Source organism: Sceloporus occidentalis, unplaced genomic scaffold, assembly GCF_023333645.1.
Source record: "Sceloporus occidentalis isolate IW3139 unplaced genomic scaffold, rSceOcc1.0.p SCAF_2, whole genome shotgun sequence".
Taxonomy (NCBI): Eukaryota; Metazoa; Chordata; class Lepidosauria; order Squamata; family Phrynosomatidae; genus Sceloporus; species Sceloporus occidentalis.
In genome coordinates, this window is record NW_028316982.1 from 1,705,631 (window position 1) to 1,729,959 (window position 24,329).

Genomic DNA, 24,329 nt, shown 5'->3' on the forward strand with positions numbered 1-24,329 from the left:
AACTCCACAAAGGCCAGCAAAGTAAGATACCTACACCCATTGTGGCTAGCTTTATATATGTATTTCAAAATCCACGTGTCCAACTAACCATTTGCCCTCTCTTTGATCCTGAGGTCCCTTTAAGAACAGAAATGCATTCTTCTCTGCTCTCTATCGCAACTACGTCTAGGGAAGCAAGCCAGCATGGCACCCATTTAAATAATTGAAGGTACCTGTGGTTGTTCCAGATCCATTCAACATCTTCAGTCAGCAGTGTCTTTTTTCAAAGGCCTCTCTACCCTTCAACCCCACATAGTCATTACTCAATCCACTTACTGGCCACAATGCATTTCTAAGGAGGACACTGTATATACTTCTGCGATGTGAAGACTACCACACTGTTGCATGATGCTGTAATGACATATCCAAAGGAGATAATCTAAGACCTACACCTGATTTTCCAATTGATCACACCTGGAATACACATTACTACTCCAGAGTAAACAACAATTAAACCTTCTAGTTAGCCTAGCCTTTTATGGGATTATCTTCCCAGGCTGCTTCTGTGTATCTCTCTTTTTTACGCTTTCATGTACCTCTCCTTCTTTTAGACTTTCATTTCCATTTCTAGTCTAGCCACTAAATTAATATTTATGTCCTGGATCAATCAAAATGCTTTATAAAAGAGGAACAAATCTGCCTACCCAAACAACTCAAGCTGCACGGGGAAAGATTAATAAATTTCTCCCAACTCTCCAATGGTTTTGTTTATTTGGGGTTTTCTGCCCCTGTGCATGTATTGCTCCTATCAGGCATGGTGTGCAGGTGACTGGAAGCCAAGCAGGGATGGGGACCACACAGACACAAAGACTTACGTTCGGTTTCTGGGATGGAGCTGGTGATGGAGGAGCTGGTGGAAGTGATTGTACTCATGGATGGGCTCATACCGTACGCTGGGTAGGTGCCAGTCATCGCTGCAGTGTGGGAAACCCAGGCTGCTGGGTCAATGGGTCGTATAGGCTCACCTAAAGAGAACACACCGAATGTGAGGAAGCCTCCTCCTGAAACGCTATCCCTCTCATCGAAGCCAACGCCTCTGGGCAGCCCTGTCCTCCCCCAGCATCAGCCGGGACTCACCCGGATCGGAGCATGGAGAGTCTGGCCCAGCCCAGATCCGCTGGGGAGCAACTGGGGGAGAAAGAAGAGAGGGAGGATCAGCAAGAGGGAGACAGAAGAAGAAGCTGCCCTGGCACAGAGAAGGGAGCAAAGAAGCTTTATGTGGGGTGTTGTTGCCATGCAGGAAAACCAGCTTGCCAATCTGGCGATTCATGTGAGATGTGATGTGGAAGGAGAGGATTAGGCATGAAGTCATAGTGGCAGGGAAGAAGCAGAAAGAAAGAGACGGAAGTATAGAGGAGCAGATAAAGAAGGGCTCAGCACCTCTGTTGCTTTCTCACATTTAATCAGTAAAGCTTTTCCATGATTGAACTTCTAGGGATTGCACCTAAAAGTCTCTCTCCATGTAGAAAACTAGCCATTTGTGGGGAAAACAGTAGCCTTCTTCCTAACATGCTAGTTTTCTAGGAACAAAGTGTCTCCAGTGTAGTACAGGAGCATTCAAACCTAAACCCCCCCACCTGCATCCTTCTGCAGTACAGTCCAGGAAAACTCCACACACGCTATGGAAACAATCACTTACTCCTGGGTAATGAGAAGCAGCCCCTGGGGCTAGGATCCCAACATTTGGCAACAGTCAATGTGATGGGTCTGCAACAGAAACAGAATATTCACAGAATAAATAAGACAAAAAAGTAGATTCTCCCTAAAGCTCAGTACAGGTATACCTCAGTTAACAAAGTAGATGTGTTCCAAGACATTATTTTTTTTAACAGCAAATTTGGTACTAGAGGCAGAAATAACAATGAAAAGGGGGGGTATACTATTAAGAGATGAGGAGTTCAGGAAATGTTTTATTCAAAACTACAAATATGCACATGTACATTTTATTTACTTGTTTATTCATCTGTTTGGAGTATTTATACCCCGCTCTTCAGCCATAAAGGCTTTCAGAACGGCTAAAATGAAACAACCAAGACAGGTGAGTTTTCTGCATGTAAGCAAAAACATTTGGAACCTTCTAGAGACCACCAGAAGGCTTCTTCTAAAATGCAAGGATGATTGCTTTTTTTCTCTTCTCTTTTATCATGTAGCACCTCACTGTAGTCATCTCAATGAGCACAGATTTCTGTTGAAAGACTTGGACTAAATCCCTAAAAACCTGAACACAAACTATTAAGAAGCTACTCCCTGTTTCTGTCTATCTACTGTTCTCTTCACTGGCAGATTTTATCTGCTCTGTGCGGTAAGTATGTATGTTTTAGTTCTGGTGAAACTTCTGTAAGTAACCTAATGAGTTAAATCTCCTGACTGGTTAGTAAGCATGTATGCCCAAAAGCATTCATAAAAAGAATTTTCCTTCCCAAAGGCTTTGCTACCTTTGCTTGTACTGATAGTTGAGGGAACAATGCATGGAAACCACAGAGGAAAAACTAATGTATGCTCTGGGCAGTCCAAAATGGAAAACAAATCGTCAGAATTCGGATAGCTTTCTAATCAGCAGTAACAAAATTTCAGAATCGGCCAACACAAATGGTGCAACCAAAAGACATGATGGCTGGTGCCACTCTCTTTGCCCTTTTGCTCTCACCACAACTGTGCAGCCTTGGGCTATTCTTCCAGAATTATACTTCTAGAACTTCAGTGCTAAACTGCACTGTCAGAATTCCAAAATAGTCCCAGAAGGCACCAGAGGTCACTAATGAAAACTTGACCATTTGCTACTGTTCCCAGTAATGCATCAAGCCTGCATTACAAGAGGCCTCACCCTGGCTTGTGCACGATCTCCCTCAGCACTCTTACAGCGTCATCGTTGCTCATGTTCTCAAAGTTGATATCGTTCACCTGCAAGGATAGATAAGATGTATAAGTCTCACGTAAGAGTTGGGCCACAAAGAAACACAGGAGACTGACTAATTAATCTGACTATCCTAGTAATGTCTATCCTGACTGGAAACAACTCTTTAAGGCTACTCCCAGGCTTGCTGGCCCAGATCCTTTCCAATTGCAAACACCAGGAGCTGAGTCAAAGTTTTTGGAAGGAAATGATGTGTTCTGACGTCCAACTATAACTGCTCTCTTCAAGCAGCACTATTTGTTAATGCCTATAAGCGGAGACAGCATGGTGTAGTTGTTTGAGCATTGGACGATGACTCTAGAGACCAGGGTTCCAATCCCCACTCAGCCATGGAAGCCCACTGGGCAAGCCACTGTCTCGCGGCCTCAGAGAAAGGCAAAGAGAAACCCCTCTGAACAAATCTTGCCGAGAAAATCCCATGATAAAGTCATCTTAGAGTCAGTGTAAGTCAGAAATGACTTGAAGGAACGCAACGACGACAACAACAACATAGGCAGGCAGGTTTTAAACTTCTGAAGCCTTCTTCACAAAATTGAAATCTGAAGAGTATCTTTATCACAAGGTTTCCTCGATACAAAGACAGTATTATTTTCACCAGGTAGTTGTGGTGAAGGACCACTTCAAGGTGTCACTCCACCCTGCAATACTCTTGTGGGCTGCACTGCAACCCATCCCCACAGCAGAAGTACAGAAAAACCAGACTTCCACATTTGGGGAAGGGTTGATCTTTTTCACTAACGTAAGGTTTATAAGAGAGCACATATCTTGTTCTAAAAGAGAATGGCATTTCCACATGCACACATACTGATTTACAAAAGAAAGGCATCCTCAAGATATTTCAGCCGCCCTGATGCTCTTGGTCATCCATAGGTCACTTGTCATTCTCTACAGACCTGTAAATGCCATCCTTTCATGATACCAGCAAACTCTGGCTCTCACTCTCTCGTGTATATTGTAGGCATAGGCAGTACATATGTCTTGCCAAGGGCTGCTGACAATCTTTTAACTTGCTTCATCTCCTAATTTATCTCTTCAATATGAGCTCAAGAGTTATCCTGGGACAATAGTATCTGGTGATAGAAAGCCAGGCTTTTCCCTTAAAAGCAAGACCTCTTGGAAACCTGGCTTTACTGGTAGGACACTGGGGCTATTTTCCCCCCAGAAAAATACCTGCAGCAGCATGTCTCCAGGCTCAATTCTTCCATCTGCTGCCACAGCACCTCCTTTCATGATGGAACCAATGTATATGCCACCATCACCACGCTCATTGCTCTGTCCGACAATGGAAATGCCCAAGAAATTGTATTTCTCTGCAGAAAAGGGAGTGTGCAGTTCAGATTAGAACCCAACCTGCTAATTAGTCCAACCAGGTGATTAATAAACTAAAAGGAAAGTCTAAGAAAAAGCAATTCATCAGTTACAATATTTTCAAAGGACAGAGAACTGAGATCCAAAACACACTGCAGAAATAATCCAGTTTAATAATGCTTTAACTTCCCTGGCTCAGTGCTAGGGAATCCTGGGAATGGTAGTTTATTGTCGCACCAGAGCTCTCTCTGAGAGAGAAGGCTAAATTTCTCACAAAACTAGAGTTCCTAGAAACCCCTAGCACTGAGCCAGGGCAGTATCAAAATGGATTATTTCTACAGTGTGTTTTGTACCTGAGTCATGAAAACATAAAAGGACTGGATGATCATTCTAAATTATTATGCTTTATCAGTAAGCTAAAAAAAAAAAAACCCTGCTAAAAATGGGTCATTGCCAAAAAATGGTAAAGGCCATTGTACATTGTGGAATAAGTCTTCTATGAAAAAGCCAGAGCTAAATCAAGAAATTGTGGACATAGTATTTTAAGGAGGATAAACACAACCTGCATTCAGTGGAATCAGGCCCTTGGGGGAGTGAGGGATGGCAAGTGCCCTATGATCACAAAGGGAGAACTACAGCATAACACTTTAAGAAGAGAAGTGATGGGGAAATGGTGGCACACAAGGAAACATCAAGACATTAAGTCTTAAATATTCTGCCTTTCCTGGATGTTTACAGTAAGTTATGACTACACATTTAACTTAACATAATCCAGTTATTTCTTTAAAAAAAAATAAGCACAACCTTTTGAATAGATGAATCATTTAGCCACATCAAGCTCAACAGGGAACTTGAGGGCCACCCTCAGCAGTGGAAGGGGTGCGGTGGGAGAGACAGTGAAAATCTGGATGAAGTCCTACATCCAAATAACATCTGCCTTAGAAACAGACTGTTTGATTATTGCACTGGAACCCTTTGAAGGTTTTTCCAACCCCAAAACATGAGTTTGCCCAGTTTCTTCTATCTACCAGTCTGGTTATGTGGCCAGTTGAGGGCTTAGACATTACACCCAATAACAAGTACTCACCCATGTTGAGGGTGACTGTGATAATATTCAGCGACATGGTAGAATCTGTGATGCTGCTGAAGGATGAAGACTATAGCAGGAGGAAAGAGAATGAGATCAAACAAATAATCTCAACACCAGCCATAACAACTGAATCTGGATCCTACCACTGGTTAGAAAACAGTCACAATGCCCTCAAAGGCTCTCCCCCCCACCTTTGATCAAAGCTATTTTAACCCACTCACAGGATCTGGGCTTAGCTCCAACATTTGGAGCCCTGGTGGCGCAGTGGTTAAATGCCTGTACTGCAGCCATTCACTCGAAACCAGAAGGTTGCGAGTTCAAGACCAGCAAAAGGGCCCAAGCTCGACTCAGGCTTGCATCCTTCCGAGGTTGCTAAAATGAGTACCGAGACTGTTGGGGGCAAATTAGCTTACTTGCTAATTAGCTTACTTGCTGTTCACCGCTATGATCTTTGGAATAGCGGTATATAAATAAAACATATTATTATTATTATTATTATTATTTGTGAGGTCACTTTGTCAGGAATTTGAAGGGTTAAAACACAGCACACAGGGAAATGCTTGATGTGTGTGTGTTTGGCCATGAGCATTCAGCAGAGTGGCAAGGCTGATCAGCACAGCAGAAGCTCATTGGCTCAAGGACACTTCAGTGTCCAAGTGCACGTAGCCATGGATGATGAAACATGTGTCTGGATTGCACAGGAGACACATGACATGGTTACACACCTGAACTCACTGGGTTTGGGAGACCACATGGTCTGGAGACTATATAAACCCAGGAGTTGCAAGGGATAGCTTGTGGGTTTGAAGTAGGAGTTGGATTGGTATGTTTTGGAGTTTTAGAGATCTGGATTTGTATAATAGCACTGTGAATAGAGCACTTCAGGGACTTTGTTTCTCTGATGGTTTATCTAAACAAGCTACAGCATCGGTTTGCTGTGTGTCCCCGGAGGTTCCTGCATTGCTGCAGTTCTTGGAAGACATCCAGTTGCTGTCATCCCAATTGGACTTTGGAGCCACGCTTCAGCTTCTGGAAATTGCCAGCTCTGCTACAAGGGTCTGATTTAACCCCAGGACTCGTTTGAGTTGCTGATAGTGGTTGTTGGACCCCAGCAGTTGCGCTGACACACTTGTGGCATCATCCCTAGCCCCCAACACCTTCCCCAGGCAGCTCACCCTCTCAATGCGTGGGGCTTTTTGCTTTCGCCGACGTCGCTTGTGTCTTCTCATCAGGCGGGAGGCACTGCTCTGCTCTGTGGAGCTGCTAAGCCTGTGGGCAACAACGTAATTGTAAAGAGGCAAGAACATAATTCTCAGGCTTACCAAGAGGAGAAGCATAACTACCAAAAAGCAATGAATGTTATCAAGGCAAGGGTCCAGGAACAAGGTAAAAAATGCCATCTGGCCTATCTTCCTGAACAAGAAAGGACTACCATATTCACTAGGTTCCCACCCACTCCTTATCATATCTAGTCATACCATGCAGGCAACCAGCAGAGAAGGGTCATCTCAAAAATGCAAGAAGAAATATACCAACATAGGTAACCACCTATGTAGACCACCAATCCACATGTTGCAGAGGTGGTATTCTACTTGACGGCACAAGGATGACTCTTCTCCTAAATACTGTGATCAACCATGCCTGTGGGAAACATGGGAGTCTGGAGCAAGGAATTCTACTAGCTAAATCTGATGTGCAATGACTTGCAACATCTAATCCAAAGAACCCATCTGATTTCTGAAAGTATTTGGGGCTAGTAGCATATCTACAGGATGCATAACGCACAAGAGGCAGGCTAGCTCCACCAGGCCTGCCTGGTAGAAGACGAGCCCTCCCTTTAGCCTCCATCTTGAGGGAGAGAGAGGCAGGCTAGCTCCAACAGGCCTGCCTGGAAGAAGACGAGACCTCCCTTCATCCACCATCTTGAAGGAGCCCTCCCTTCATCCACCATCTGATTTGGGCCAGGCCTCAGAGGTAGAGAAGACTGCTGGACCTCATCCCCTTTTCCACCACCTCTCCCTTCTCCTTTTGTGTCGTGTCTTTTTAGATTGTAAGCCTGAGGGCAGGGAACCGTCTGATTAAAAAGATTGTATGTACAGCGCTGTGTAAATTTACAGCGCTTTATAAATAAAGGTTAATAATAATAATAGTTTATATTAACCTAATGTTGTCCTAGGGTTAGTAGGTCAATATACACTAAAAGACACACACACACACACGCATCTCTTTTTTGCTTATTCAGTATGGTCACCTCCTGTTCATTTGCACAGGAAAGTATACAGAAAATGAACTTTTCACAGCTACAACTGGCTCATGATTTGTGAAGCTCAAATCATTTTTTTTCTGAGGGCCTGTGCAGACAGCCCTTAAGGGGCAGCCTCCAGCCACCCCTTTTACAGCCAGATCGGGGCCACAGCAACCGCATCATCAGCGCCGATCTGGCCTTTGCAGGGCGCAAAAAGCAGCTTCTTTTTGCACCCTGCAAAGGGCATGATAGCTGCTGCTCCACAGTTTTATGGTGCTCCTGCAGTGCTGCATCCAGGAAAACTGTGATGCCCCACGCCATGTGGTGTGACACGCAGTGTCACACCAGCTTGGGGATGGAACTGGGGCATGCGTTATAGGTTTTCATGCCGGTCTGCACAGTCCCTGAGTTACATTTTTGGGAGGATCTTGTTATCACCCATCAGGAGATTACAGCATGTTAGCCATCATTCTTCCTTAGCAACAGGTTCAGCATCTTGTATTGGGTGCGCTTTCTCACTTGCCCTTCTTCAGCCAATATTTAGCAAATGACAGCTGGCATCCTGTGAGTGACATATGCAGGCAAAAGTCAACTTTCCACCTGTGCATATCTCTTTTTGGTAGCTATCTAGGTTGCAATTCCCTTCCATCTTTTGAACCAACCAAAGCCCGTAACCCAGACCTACTGTAGTCACAGCTGCTTCTCAATGAGCATTTCATCCCTGCTGTGTGCAGCAGAGGACTGGAGAGGGATCTATCTGTGTCCCTATAACCAGATGCAAAATGATTACATCATCCACAAGATTCCACAGGCCCTTAGCAGGATGTAATAATTTCACCTCTGACTATGGGGCCTCTCGGATGTGATCTACTCCGATCCTAGTTTCACCAAGGATGGAATGGCTGGGGAAGATGCAGCAACACTATGGAGCTGTTCATGACCTATATGGCAGAGATCCAAGTTTGTTTGTTTTTATTTTTAAAAAATCTGTTTCAGATTTTTTTTCCAACCTTGCTGTCATGAACCAGTCAGCATCAGAAAGGAAAGCAACAGATGCTGAAGTGTATTTATGTGGTAGATTTCCATCAGCCTCCACTTTTTCTCAAACCATGCTCCTCCCGCTCCTTACCTGCTGGTGGAATCATCCTCATCTGAATCAAAGAAGCTGGTGGTCTCCAGTTCACTACTCATGAGGGTGGAGGAGCTTTCATAGCCACCTACTTCTCGCCTCCTTTCCCCCTTGGCTGTCCCATTCACCCTGGGTGCTGGAGTAATGACAAGAGAGGATCAATAGTAGAAGACTTCAATACAAGCAATCACCCTCCTAAAAGCCAAGCAAGACGCACCTCATTTGGAAAGAGATCACAAAGAGGTTGTGCTTCTAGCTCTGAGGGATTGTTTATTATTTTTTACTATTTCACATTTTATTTTACTGTCAGCTGCCCTGAAACCTTTAGCTGTAGGGCAGGATATAAACATTTTCATAACTAAATGGCAAATATGTTGGCAGACAGTTTACACCAGCAGAAAACGACTGAGCTTTCATGCCGGCCAATTTTGAGGAAGGGTCCTCTGCCTCATCAGAATAATTTTTCTTTTCTGTTTGAAAATGGAGAGTCAGCTTACCCACTTGCTAACACAGGCCTGTTACAGACTGCCAAAATAAATCTGCTTCGGGTCTCTTTGGAGGTATGCTGTTTAAATGATGCATGCATCCTAAGAATCCGGAAGCTGCACCAAAGCTGCTCTCCAGTGCTTAGGAATAGAGTGTGCTTTGGCGCAACCTCCGGACTCTTAGGACCCATGCATCATTTAAATAGCATACCTCCAAAGAGACCCGAAGCAGCTTTATTTTGGCTGTCTGTAACAGGCCACAGATCTGAAAAGTTGTGGGCATTGAGCAAGAACGTGGATTTGGGATGTGGGGCGAGTGTGTGTGTGGCAACAGAGCTGGATCTCCTAAGGATCCCTTAACCTTAATCTTGTCCTCCAAGACAGTACACACAGCATTAAAGGCCAATGTACAAGCTGCAGAGCAGTATTGGTTGTCAGGTGGGAGATTCAGCTGAACTCCAGGAAGAAGAGGGGAACACACCATGTTCAGGTCCATCTTTTCTGCGTGGTCGTTCTCTCTGTATTGACACCACAGAGTCAGTCTCCGTCTCATTATCCAGGTTCTCTCGACTTCCCCCAGTGTTGGGACTGAAATGTAAAGCACATATATGGAAACTGCATGTGACTGCACAGACAGGCACTTCCTCCAAATTGGTCAAAGAAACTTGGGGTTTAAAAGGAAGGATGGGGATCAACTCAGAGATGTAGAAAACATGCCATGCAGTCTTTCCTGGACTGAATCCCACTTGTTTAAAAATAAAGTAAATAAATAAATAAATAAAACCTAAATTTACTGTATGTGAAAAACTACCAGATCACAGAGAAAGCTACCCAAACCTCTTTCCATTTACAGTGCATTTTTAACTTGGGACTATTATTATTATTATTATTATTATTATTATTATTATTATTATTATTATTTAGGAAAACTTGCAAAACACATGACTCTCCCCTGGCTCTTGAAGATTCTAAGAAGGATGATACTACAGGGCACCCTTGGCTTACACAGGGGAACCATTCCCACCCACCCCCCACGTAAGCCAAAAAACGCGTATGCTCGAGCTCCATTCACCTGAATGGGGCTCGTGCACGTGGCGGCACGCGTGCCATGGGCACGTGCCCCGTTCATTTCAATGGGACATGCCGCCCCTTGCGTCCCCGCACGGCTCCAAGCGTACGCTCAAACCCACGTATGACGCAGGTGCACTGTACATACAACTACATAAATTTCAACTGGCCAGGAACTAGGGACTGACCTATAAAGCTCTATATGGCTCAGGTCAAGGCTGTTTAGCAGACTGTATCTCCCTGTATGAGCCAGCCACAGGCAAAGGAGGCATGTTTTAAACTTCATGTTTAACAATGAACAAAAATGGTTTGTAACATATTGCCTGACGAAGAACCCAGTGGAGCTTCAAAAGCTTGCAACAAGTATATTATGCCCTTCATTTGGCCAAGAAAGGTTAAATCACTGTTTGGTGGATTTTTGTTGGACTAAATTCAGAGTATGTGAAAAACTACCAGATCACTGAGAAAGCTACACAAACCTCTTCTTGCAGCTTTCCATGTAATAATAATAGGTTTTAACTTGGGACAACCTATTATTATTATTATTATTATTATTATTATTATTTAGGAGAACTTGCAAAACATATGACTCTCCCCTGGCTCTTGGAAAAGTCTAAGAATCACATACGATTCCATAAATTTGAACTGGCCAGGAACTAGGGACTGACCTATAAAGCCCTATATAGCTCAGGTCCAGGCTATTTGGCAAACCATACAATGGATTAATCGGCTCAGGCTCCAAGATCCTCATTCCCACGGTTGGTGGGGATGCAAGACCCTCTCAGTGGCTACCCCTAGACTCTGGCACTCCTTTCCAGGGAGGCCAGAATGCCCCCCCTCCTTGTTGTCCTTCCACCGGCAAGCTAAGATCTTTTTGTTTAGATAGGCGTTTAAAACAGAATTTTTAAAAAGAAAGTCCTGGGGGTAGTATATTGTTTTAAAATGTATGGTTTTTAAAGTGATTTTATCTTTTTTAAAATTGTATTCTATTTTTTAAATGAATGATCTTTTTAATATTGTGATCATTGAATACCATTTTAACTGTCAGTTTTGTAAGTTTTTAATTGTACAGTTCTCCCTCTGTTCTTGCATCCCATGCTTATGTGTGAGGGACGAATGGAGGGGGAATGAATAGGGCATGTGCCCGGACCTATATTCAAGCCAATAGGGTTTGAATATAAATGAAACCTGATTTTCATGAGGGGGTCCAGAATGGATCCCCTGCAAAAAAGGGGGATGACTGTATTATTTTTTTAGACTGTGAGCCGCTTTGGGTCCCAATTTTGGGAGAAAAGGGGGATAATAATAATAATGCCACCCGTCACCTTAGCACTGCCAAGCTGCACCTATATATATCATCCAGCTGCACCTACTGCATATACATTATATAAAGCAGCCAAGAACTCCAAGCCTAGCTACTCACTCCCATTACACCACAGAACACCCCAAACAGGCACATGGAGGAAGTATTTCCTACCTTTACCAATTCAGCCACTCTTCCATTAATATAGTTATTCCTGGGATATGGGAAAGCACTTCCAGGTAATTCTCTAATTCCTCCAGAGCTGGCCTGATGCCTATTGGGTAAGAACTCTTTACTGTGACTGCCAGTGATTCTTCAAGGTCTTATGCAAGACTTGTATTTAGTAGTCCTGCTACCTAAGATCCCTTTTCACAAGTTATTAGGGATTGACCGGATTTTCTGCCTACAAAGCAAGTGGTCTACCAGGGGCTTTCCTACTTATAGCAGGAGTGAAAGCCAGACCACAGTGTACCTAAAAATGTTGGACAGACGTGGCACCTCTCAAGGAAACCAGTCTGATAAATCTAACAACTACCTTTGCTGATTCATTACAGCCTGCCCAGCTAACAGGCTAGCCATTAGACCACCACACCTTAGGAATAATCCTTTTACACTGAAACAGGAATAATCCCGAGGCAAAGGCTGAGATTGTCTTATACTGAAGTGAATAAGGTTTTAAGGATACCTCCAACAGGAGAGCGGATCACACATTGCCCCACTCCACACCCTCATTTAACTTACTGAAAAGAGGGAGGCCTGGAGTCTCCTATGCCTCCTGTCCGTTCAATGGAGGGCGGCAGCTCCGGCTGATTGTCAGCACAGACTGATCCAGCATCTGAGTGAGAGCCTTCAGCAGATACAAGCTATAAGGAGAAAGGAGGCAGATGATAAGTCAGCATGGACATAAAGAAACACATGAACTTCTGCTCAAAGGGAGGAGGCGTTCCTTCAAGTAGACTGGACCCAGGCCATGTAGGGCTTGATAGGTGATAGCCAACACCTTGTACTATGTCCGGAAGCTAATAGGCAGCCAATGTAGTGATTTTAAAATAGGTGCAATATGGTCAAACTTGGATTTTCTGGTGACCAGTCTGGCTGCCATGTTTTGTATCAATTGGAGCTTCCGGACGTAGCACAAAGGTTGCCCCATGTAGAGAGCATTGCAGAAATCAAGACGAGAGGTTACTAGAGCATGTACAACCGTTTCTAGGTCCTGCTGCTCCAGGTAGGGGCACAACTAGTGTATTATAGACTGGATGAGGACCAATAAACTGACATTCATTCCAGGTCAGATGAAGGTATTGTTAGTGGGTGGTCCATCCATCCATCCATCTTCAAAAGTAAAAACAAAAACCCAGGACTGGAAAATGGAAGTGTCCACATTTATTGACTGGATGAGGACCAATAACTGACATTTGTCCCAAGTCAGATGAAGCGGGAGGTTCATCTTTATACATATTCACAAGGGGGAAACAAGAAAAAAGGGAAAGAGTCCAAAAATTAAACAAACAAAGAAAAATGGATAACATCAACCAGAAAGTGGTATGTTTACATTATATAATATGATTATATAACCCTTAAATAAAACAGATGTTACAATGAAATTTGTTGTCATTAAATAAATAAGAAATCGTCAATTTACAAGACAAAATTCACTGACAGTTTAATGACAGAATCAGTCTGAACCTATGAATGTCTTTTGCACAATCTCTGTCATGGATGGAATAAAGACGGGTTTCACTCCCGTCCCACATCTGATAATCTCCTAGGTCAGTGGTCCCCAAACTGTGCCCTTTAAGAGATTTTGGACTTCATCTCCCAGAAGCCTCAGCCATGTTGGCCAATAGTCTGAGATTCTGGGAGATGAAGTCCAAAATCCCTTAAAGAGCAGTTTGGGGACTACTGCCCTGGATGTAGGGACCTACTATGCCTGATTTTGACCTCTGCATCCCACCCCTAAATAATTTTACAACAATGCAAGTGGATGTCTGGTCATTTCCAGTTTTGCTGGTATGGTTCACAGAGGACACTGGGGACAAACAAATGGCCCCTGAGCCCCTGAGGCTTTAATAAAAGTAGAGATAACCAATTCCTAAATCACTGCCATTCAGTAACTCCTTCATGGAGACCAGTAGTGGCATAGTTTTACCTGTCTATAAAGAGGGAAGAGAGAGTTCAAAGATTTATCTCCCACCTTTCACTCACTATGGGCTTCAAGGTGGGTTACAATAACTGAAAAAGACAGAATAATTTAAAACTTAGTGTAGTGCTTGGAGTGCTGGGACTCTTGAGAACAGGGTTTGAATTCCCACTTGACCATGGAAACCCATTGGGTGATCTTGGGCAAGTCACACTCTCTCAGCTTCAGTGGGAGGCAAGGGCAAACCCCTCTGAACAAATCTTGCCAAGAAAACCCCCATGATATGTTTGCCTGAGGGTCGCCGTAAGTCGGAAATGACTTGAAGGCACACAACAACAACAACACAAAAAAGGAAAGAGTCACATATTCAACGGTCTTAAGAGGCCAAAACTGTAAATGCAAGGAGAAAAGGTTGTCCACCAGCATGCCAGATGCCTGAATTTCTCAGAGCGAGAGTCCTGCTAATCCTCAGCCTCTTGAGCTGTCTGGACAGACTTTGGCTGAACTGCCCTCACCCACTAAGCTTCCTAAAATTAGAGTCGCGTTATGGAAATAGCTTCTTGCAGTCTGGTCCCTGCAGTGCAGACACAATTCCCAAAGTCATGGGGGACACGGAGCAGGAGGCAACAGGCACAATGTACAAAAGAAAAGGCCCCCTCCTTGCCGAAGAGGTCCAGCTGTCTTGTGAGGAAACAGATGGCACGGCTGTCGAGGATTCTCTGTGCACAAAGCCAAGAGGTTCAGCCTAGACATCTCAGCTTTCTGTGACCGGAGCAAAAGCTGCGTACGTTCAGAAATCGAAATATATATTTCAGTTTTCCATTTTATATTGAAAATGGGCAGTGTGTGCATGTATAGTATACAATATGAGATTTTTTTGGATAAGGCTTTGGAAGAGAAAGGTCTCTGGAGCACTAAAACAAAGTGCTAGGGAGGCAGGTCAGTCAATGAAAAGATCTGACACCCAGCTACTCAAAAGTTTTACAAAGACTCCTAGCTACAACTGTTTAAGATAGGAATATACAGCTGGCCCTCCACATTTTCAGCTTTGAATTTTGCGGATATGGTTATTCATAGTTTGATTAGTATGTTCACTCTAGGAATTTCTAGGTCCTCCAGTGCAATTCTGCCAGAATTTGACCACAGAGTTGTGATGGAGAACCTAGAAGTTCCTAGAGAGGTGTTCTCTCAGGTAAAAAGAATAGTGGTTTTCACTTGCGGTTTTTCCACATTCATGGGGATCCTTCACCCAAATCCCAGCAAATGTGGAGGAACCACTGTAGTCTCGTGTTGGGTAGGAGGAGGCATGCCAGTGTGTAACTTCTCCACTGACAACTGAAAGGGTTAGGAGCTTAGCTTATTTCTCCAGATAAAAGCCACAGTTTCAGGAATCTGTAGTTAAGTGACTCAGCAGGACATGCTACAATTACTTTTAAAATGAATGGCTGCGGCTGACATCTATAGAAGAAAGCAGAAAGTGTGGTATCAGTCATACCATGGAGCTGAAGTCACCCATTTCTATGAAGAGGCATGACCACCACCCCCCATCCCTACCAGAATGTCCCCAGCCAGAGTCCGGTCAATCATTACGTTGACAATGGGATCCATGGATATCCTTGATGGAAAGAAAATCTGGTAACAGGCATCAGCTAGGACTAATATCTAGGATACTTTTCTCCATAAATGGTTTTCCATCTCCTAACTCAGTTTATGACTCCGACTAGCCCTTGACTTATTCCCAAAGACTATCCTGTTTGTGGGGAGCTCATCCCTTTCCTCCATACCACTCATATCCCAGATAATATTGACTGCAGTACAACTGCTGCCCATGTGAGAAGGAGACAGCAAGCACAATCGGAGGTGAACGCCAAGTGGGGTAAGATGTGGGAAGAACAAATCACTGAATGTGGTTTTCTTCCTCTCCTGCCTTCTCACTACCGGCTGCCCATGGGTACATGGTCCCTCCTCCGCAACGTAAAGTGGAACGAGTGCATGGTTGGCATCTACTGACGTGATTTTAAAGCTTCCCACTATTTGGTTGCCTACACAAGAACACTACCGAGTTGAATCACTACTATCCTCATGCTAGGGATATAGAACTGGACCTAAGAACTGTATTGAAGTTAGATGTTGATATGGAATTTTTATAGGACCAATCTATTGTTGTGTTTTTTTTTAAAAAAATTATGCCATTTAAATGAATTTTAACTAAATTGTAATTTTAAATTTTCTGTTGTACTCCCGCCTCGATCTGCAGGGAGAGGCGGGAAATATATAAATAAAAACTATTATTATTATTATTAAGATAGCCTTATCCAGTTTCAACAAATTAGATCTTTAACGTGAACATAGTTCAGATCCAGGAAGCATGCCAGTGAGGCTCAGGTCTTCCAAATTCAGCTCAGGGCAAGTTCATTCAGCTCCCTTATTACTAGCAAACAATTGATCCATCATGGAAAATATATTTACTGAAGCTTCTGATTATATTATTAAGAAAATGGAAGTTCTGGTACTGCCCTGTGACACACGTTGGAATATTTCCATAGAAATTTCCCTATCAGAGGCAAACATGCCACTTTCTGCCCCTTTAGAACAGACCTACGCAATGTGTTATGCATACAGCTTTCAGAGCTCAGCAGCCATATATTGTGGCCTTCCAGTGTTTGTCTCAAATCTCTGTATTTTGATCTCTCTCACGCACATGCATACACAGCCTATAAGCCTACACTTTACTGGGGACACTGGAACAGGAGAAACAGACTGGTTCTCACAACCAGCGCTAGCCCAAGACATTTTGCCCCTTGACAAACTCTGCTCTGCCTCAAACCCACCCTTTCTGGCTCTGCAAACCATTTGTTCATTTTCTGCAAACCATGCCATTTTTGAGAACAAGAATTGAGCTTATGCCAGAAATCTGATGTGTTTGAAAATAAGCACAAAATTAGCCTACTACTGACAACATTTCATCAAACACTAGCAATTTTACAGCCAACCCAATGCTATGGCTATAAACTTGTTGGTGCAAAAACCCTATTCACAGCTATCTGCAGAGGAAACAAGTCCAGAGTCCTGCTTACCCACGATACCACTCGGCCATTGAAACAGGGAAGTTTTGCATTGTCATCTGAGATTTCTTCCTTCACAACCCTGTAAAAAGAAAAAGGAGAAATGTCAGAATCTAGACTAATCCATAAGGAAAGGGTAACAGAGGAGGCAGGAGGATACTAGAGCTTGACTTAACTTTACCACCATCATAAAGATTTCCTCAGGAGATTTATTATTATGATCTCCTTCAAGGCTGCAACATCAAGACATTCAGAGTCAAAAATCCAAGATACTGCCATTGACCTAATGGAAGACTGGACACGTTTTCCTTGATTAGTTTTTGGAGAGTTCTTGAAAAAATACCAGCGGAGATTAGCAGACATCTATAATCACTGGATCCAGGAGCAGCAGAACACCGACTTCCCACTGGAACTCTCCACCTCCATCCCACAACCATGACAGCTTAGCACATCCACATACTGAATTTAGTGGCTGTTTCAAGCCTCTTCAAAATTGGCATGGCTCTCAGCCAAGGAACTCTGGAATCGCCAATGACATCGAAAGAGGCACCATGTAATAATCTGCAGAATATGTCAGGTTCTGGCCTAACAGAATCTGCTCTTGTGTCAACTTCCACAACCCATTTCCGTTACAAGGATAGTTTAGCATGCATCACAACTGCTCTGCTCCTCTCCTTATCCCTCAACCTCAAGATCCATGCTTGGCAACCAAGGAATCAAAGCAAACACACCTGCAGACAACCTGCTAACTTGCAGTATTCTACCTTCCTGTCAACTTGTACTTGTGCCAAGTAGAGAAGCCCAAACCAAGTCCTCTCCAGTACTGACTCTTATTTATAATTTCGAAAGCAAATCTGTGAAAGTGAGCATGACATATATACATATCTGCCTCATTCAGTAAACTATAAAACTGAGCAAGAATCTAAACTGGAATCTTTTTCCAAAGAAGAAATACAGGGTTCAAGCTCTTTTCCCATATCACAAGCAGAAGTTCTTCACTATAATAATAATAATAATAATAATAATAATAAATTTTATTTGTGTTTCCCCGCCTCTCCCATAGGATCGAAGCGGGGTTACAAACTAATTAAAAACCATTACACAATCTCATAAAAACAAGATAAATCAACTCCAATATAAAAATTCTACAAACTCTATGGACAACATACAGCAGGGTAAGGCAGGGAATCAATCGCATCGAAATACTATTCATTCTACAGAGGAGAAGGCTTGGCAAAAGAGAAAGGTTTTAAGTCTCTTTTTAAATGATTCCAGGGGGGGTCATAAGACGGAGCTCCTCGGGAAGACTATTCCAGATCCGCGGGGCTACTACAGAAAAAGCCCTCTGGGATGTGGAGACATATCTGGAAGATGGTATTTCCAACAGGTTCTTCCCGGATGTTCTAAGTGTGTGGGGCGGATTATATGGGGAGATGTGGTCCCTCAAGTAACTCGGGCCCAAGCCATGTAGGGCTTTATAGATGATAACCAACACCTTGTATTGCGCTCGGAAGCGAATGGGCAGCCAGTGGAGATCTCTCAAAATAGGTGTTATATGGTCAAACCTGGATGCACCAGTGACCAATCTGGCTGCCATGTTTTGTACTAACTGAAGCTTCCGGGCTTGGTACAAGGGTAGCCCCATGTAGAGCGCATTACAGAAATCTAAGCAAGAGGTTACCAGAGCATGTACCACCGTTTCAAGGTCCCTTTGACCCAGGTAGGGTCGCAGTTGGCGTATCAACCGAAGCTGATAGCAAGCACTTCTAACCATTGCATCTACCTGAGATGTTAATTGCAGGGACGAGTCCAGAAGAACTTCATCCTTCAGGGGAAGTGTGACCCCATTCGGGACAGGTGTATACATTTCCTTCCCCGGACCTGGGGAACCTATCACCAGTATTTCCGTTTTCTCTGGATTCAGACTGTTTGTTTAAAATGCTACAACATAGAGAACGTTATAATTTCAATCAGATCCTTTGTTTACTTGGCAAAAGTTTTGTTCAAATGGAAAAACTGATGTCCTTTTCCTTGTTGGCTGCTGGACTGTGCATCTGCCACCCCACCCACCCCACAGATGCTATTAATGCATGGAAAGCATGCTTTAATATGACAGATACAGAAGACAGCTGTCACAGCTGCATATGCACAGCTCTAGTGAGGAATAGCGGCTGACTGTGCTACACACACACACACAAGAAATGAATCCCTATTCTGCATTTAAACAACAACAACCCACATTTCTGTAACCTGTGTAAATTACAAAAATCCTACACTAAAATTGCCCAGACACCTTGATCCTTAAATTTTGCAAATTTAAGGATTACAAGCAGGGACTGCACTCTTCAAGCATCACAACCACCAGATCAGCATGGTGGGGATTTCGGGGCTTAGTACAAGTACCTCATGTCCTGAAGCTATAACCATGAGTTCACAGTGTGATATGGCAGCTAAAAAACCAATGCAATTCTAGGCTCCATCGATAGGAATATAGCATCTACTTTATATACTCATGTGTAAGTCTAGAAATTTAGGTTAAAAATTGACCCCAAAAACCTGGGTCGACTTATCCATGGGTCAATGTAAGTATTGTAGTTTATCTCTTACTTTAAAAAAGGAACCATCCCCTGGTGAAAGGCAAGAGTGTAATCTGTCTTGGAAGCAGTGGCCTCACTCTACTCTCTCATCCACCCAGCCTTTAGTATGAGCACTGGGATTTTGTTCTCTGGCATTGTTTTCTGTTGCTTCGTTCTTCACATCCTTTGTTACATGCTCCTGAGTTTTACTCTCGACTTATCTATGGGTCATATCAAAATCCACCATCCTGGCCCCAAAATCTGCCCTCAACTTATACATGAGGTCAACTTATAGTTGAGTATATATGATAGATCAAGGGAAAGGGAAGACACAGTGCCACTCTATTCTGCTTTGGTCAGGCCTCACCTGGAATAATCCTGTGCCCAGTTCTAGGCATCACAATTCAAAAAGGATATTGGGAAGCTAGCACAGGTCCAGAGGGCGACCAAAATGGTGAAGAGTCTGGAAACCCATAAAGCCCTCTGAGGCGAGGCTTAGGGAGCTGGGATGTTTATCCTGGAGAAGAGAAGGTTAAGAGGTGACATGATAGCCCTTTTTAAATATTGGAAGGGGTATCATATTGAGGAGGGAGCAAGCTTGCTTTCTGCTGCTCTGGAAAATAGGACCCAGAGCAACGGATTCAAAATACAGGAAAAGAGATTCCACTTAAACATTAGGAGGAATCTTCTGACAGTAAATGCTATCTGAAAGTGGAAGACACTGCCTTGGAGTGTGGTGGAATCTCCTTCTTTGAACACAGGCTGGGTAAAAGAGCATGTCAGTGGGCAAGTGTTTGGTGGAGTTTAGAGGCCTGGTGGATTGCATACCTTATTGGTCAGAGACCACCAAAAGGCAGTATTTCCAAGATGGCCAGAATCTGGATATCCTGGAGTGGTCCCTGTATAGGAAACCCAGACACCCCACTCAGCTGGGTGTGCTTGGCTAGGAAGGTGAAAGTTATGAGGCTGAGTGTGAAATTCAGAAAACAGGGCCATTGAGGGGAGCCAAGCCAGGAGGAGGAGGTACTGCCAAGAAAGCTGCATGGCCAAGCAGTAAGCCAGAACATGAGTAGTGGGTATACCTGTTGCTCTGCCTGCACTGTGGTGGAGAGGCACACCAAATTACCAAGTGCCTCAGAACCATCCTAGCTACACCAGCTACATTGGGCCTGGCCTGAACTAAGAAGAAGAGCCCTCCAGTTCATCTGCCTTGGTCCAGGCCTCAGAGGGAAAGAAGAACCGCTGGACCTGATCCCCTTCCCCACCACCATTCTCTTCTCCTTTTGTGTTGTGTATTTTTAGATTGTAAACCCGAGGGCAGGGAACTGTCTAATTTAAAAAGATTGTATGTACAGTGCTGTGTAAATTTACAGTGCTATATAAATAAAGCTTAATAATAATAATAATAATAATGATGATGATGATGATGATGTCATGGGGGTCTTACATTGGACTGGATAGCCTTTTGGGTCTCTTACCACTCTATGATTCTATGATTCTTTGTGTTCTCAAAGCTCAGAGCATGCTTCAGGAACAGAATGGGGAAAAAAGGCGGGGGGTGTCCAACAGTAGGGCCTGCAGCAACAGTGGGCAGTAAAAAGCACTGGGCTGTCCATGCTAGATGCCAGTACAAGGGGCCTGGGCTAATGCCTTTGCCTGGTCAACAATGCAGGACTGTTTTGCCTGCTGCACCCGTGTTTCCAGCTTGAGCCATCAGTTCCAGCAACTGGCTTCAGTGCCTTTGGCTAGAGAACACAAGTCTTCAGGCCAGGATTTGGACATGGCTGGGTTCAACCTTCTCTTGGCACAGAATAGCAGTTATTTGACAAAGGTCTTTTAAAAGCTCTTCATGGCAGGTCCTGGTTTAACTGCTTTAACTTACTTCCATCCCAGTGAATAATAACAAAAGCTTTGTGTTTCAACATCCAGCTATACAAGGCAAAACACAAAAACCCCTGGCTTTTTCCTCCAACCTATGGAGGGGCTGTGCTACACAAATAAAAGAAGTCATGAAAGCCCCCTCGACTCAATCCAGGAAGCCACAAGCTCCAGCCAGAACTGGGCGGCCTTTGAAGTCTCCTCTCCAGACGCAGCCACACAAGGAAGGAGGACAGTTGTTGGGGTCCGTATCTCATGGAGGCAGAGCAGCAGCCTGCAGACTTTTTTCCATGAAAGTTTGCTTTGGGATTTCATTACTGTGAGGAGAGACCCTGTTTTGTTAAAAAGAAAAGGGAAAGGAAATGCCAAAGCCTGCTTTCTTATCTTTAAAATCTTTTCATCAAGCAGAATGTGGCCCAAGTTAGTTGTGCTCAACCTCAGTGTCACCAAAGATATTTTGGATATCAATTCACAAAATCCCTCATCATTCTGGCTGGAACTTCTGGGACTGCAAGTTTGAAATACCTGAAACGCCAATGGGAATCGATGCTCTGTACGTTCACAATTGCTCCTTCGTTAATTACAACACTTATTTTTGGAGAGCTAATTACATCCACAGATCAAACATTTTCGGGTTTAGTACCTGTTTCTACTCTCGGTGTTGCGTAATACAGTTGGCCCTCAAGTTCTGCGGAGGAGAGCGGGTGCAAGCTACTATTATATTTATTATATTTATTTATATCTTGCCCTTTCCCCAAAACTGGGGCACAGAGCAGCTTACAAATTACAAATATAGACCCACTATTGATTTATTTATTACCTGAAAGAACACTTTTCTGGGCATCTCTAGATTCTCTAGTGTGACTCTATAATGGCTCCACAGAACTGCACTGGTGGACTTACAGATACAGTCCGCCCTCTCCTTATGCGGGGGATCCATTCCGGACCCCTCCGCGTAAGGCAAATTCCGCCTATGCTCAAGCCCCATTGGAAACAATGGGGCTCGTGCACGGTGGCACGGCAGCGCACGGGGCGCAACGGACGCGCGTGCCCATTCAATTGAATGGGACGCGCCGCCCCGTGTGCACCCCACGGCTTGAGCGCGTAATCTCAAATCCATGTATGACACGGGCGCGCTGTATCTAGCAAGAATTCGTTTTTTCGATGGCAAGAGTAATACGTGAATGCTTAACCTGCAAATATGGAGGGATGACTGTATTCAAGTGTGTTTTGAGCATTGCCTAAACCAGAGTGGTAGAAGCCAGTAGTCAAATCCACAGGTCCAAATTGCTCTCTTTTTATGCCTTGCAATCCTCAGCCTCTCTTATTTATCCACTCAAGTATACATCAACCCTCAACATAGAAATAGCACTGGTAGGCTGATTCAATGGTGAGAATGCTGGACTAGAAAACCTAGGCTTAACCCTCACTTCTACCATGGCCCTCTCTTACCCCATATTTATTGGTTAGGGATTTTTTAAAAATGCTTTCACATGATCTATACTTCTGTGATAGATGCCCTGGAGGTGCCTGTCGTAGTCCCCATCTCTGAACCTAAACCAGCTTGGGGCTTGTCAATATGAGCCTGAGAGACGATCTGAGGCCCTCAACCCTTTACTCACACCTCACATTGGTTTCCATAAGGAAAAAGGGCAACACATAACTGTAATAAAGCTTTTTTAAAAATAAATTTTACACGCACTGCCTCCAAGAGGAAGGGTCCCACTTGCTCACACAAAACTGTCCGGCCGAGTCCCTAGGGGAAGCTTAGCATTCCCGGAAGGCTGAGGCCTTGGCATGGGTCAAGGAAGAACAAAGTGCCAAGTGAGAAGCCACAGAGAAAAACGGCAATTGCTTCTTTGCACCCCTGCAAACTCAGCTTCCCTTCCAAGTGCGTTGTCAGATTTGTCCTGGCTCTGGGTTTAATGGCAGGCAAACCGTCCTCTAGGAAGGAGCTGAGGCTGTGGAATGTGCTTTGCTAGCAGAATGGCTCATTCCTGGAAAAGCCTCAACTCAGTAGGAGGCCAAGAAAAGAGTAAAGAAGAGAGAAGAAAGAAAGCCTCCAGCTTCTTGGTCCCTGTATACCTCAGAGAAAAGGAATGACCACAAAGCCTTAGCCACCATCCCCGTAACATTAAAAGATACTGCAATGTGGGTTTAATAATAATAATAATAAGAATAAGAATAAGAATACATTTAAGAGATGGTATGAGAGTCCTGTTTAAATATTTGAAGGGATGTCATGCTGAAGATAGGGCAAATTTGTTTTCTTCAGCTCCAGAAAATAGCATTCACAAACTATGGGGAAAGAGATTCCAGCTCAACATTAGGAGGAACTTCCTGCCAGTAAGATAGAGTAAGATGCTGCCTTGGAGGATGCTTTGGAGGGTGGTGGAGTCTCCTTCTTTGGAAGTCTTGAAACAGAGGCTGGATGGCCATCTGTCCCAGTGTCAGGCTCCCAATTGTAGCCCCCCTCTTGCAACAAGAGGCTGTGCTTTGAAAAAGTAACAGCTTTATTGAAGAAAGAGATACACACAACAGAAGTGACTTTTTTGTCAGGAATGAAAGTGTGTACAGTGGACCCTTGTTATACGCTGGGGTTTGGTTCCAAGATCTCCAGTGTATAACAAAATCCGTGTATGCTCAAGTCCCATTGAATATAATGACCTAGCAAAATGGTGTCCCTTATAAAAAATGGAAAATCAAGGTAAATTTATACTTTTTTGGAAAATTTTCAAACCATGTATGCTTAAATCCGTGTATAAAAAATCTGTGTATAAGAAGGGCCGACTGTATTAACATATGGCTTATATAACCCCATAAAGCAAACCCATCCCCTCAAGGAATAAAGCATATTAATTGGATAACTCTTTCCCACGCAGGGATGAATCTCCTCCCTGGGGATGCCATGTCCTCCAGTCTGGGATCTTGGCAAAACTCTCAAAACAATTAGGCTCTCACCCAGCGTTATCTCTCTGCTGCACCTGTGGCCTTGAGTTACCAACCTTAAGCCACAACAAGACTAAGATAGATAGATAGATAGATAGATAGATAGATAAGCACAACTGGAAACCCCATCATCCTGTAAC

The 24,329-nt window shown here is 43.8% G+C and overlaps 1 protein-coding gene across 3 annotated transcripts in view; it reads right to left on the minus strand.

Moving 5' to 3' along the window:
* The window catches only part of LOC149317854 (segment polarity protein dishevelled homolog DVL-3), a 59,202-nt gene that overhangs the window by 11,637 nt on the left and 23,236 nt on the right, over positions 1–24,329 (minus strand). For 2 of the 3 annotated variants that reach the window (XM_089508562.1, XM_089508563.1), the window contains exons 2-11: positions 16,799–16,868; positions 12,323–12,444; positions 9,692–9,798; positions 8,726–8,861; positions 6,527–6,620; positions 5,349–5,418; positions 4,124–4,263; positions 2,864–2,940; positions 1,679–1,746; positions 855–1,004 (exon numbers count right to left, since the gene is read on the minus strand). In XM_089508562.1, coding sequence (XP_089364688.1) covers positions 855–1,004; positions 1,679–1,746; positions 2,864–2,940; positions 4,124–4,263; positions 5,349–5,418; positions 6,527–6,620; positions 8,726–8,861; positions 9,692–9,798; positions 12,323–12,444; positions 16,799–16,868 — 1,034 coding nt within the window. Of the gene's footprint in view, positions 1–854; positions 1,005–1,116; positions 1,168–1,678; positions 1,747–2,863; positions 2,941–4,123; positions 4,264–5,348; positions 5,419–6,526; positions 6,621–8,725; positions 8,862–9,691; positions 9,799–12,322; positions 12,445–16,798; positions 16,869–24,329 lie in introns of all 3 variants that reach the window. The other variant, XM_089508561.1, reaches the window with a different exon arrangement.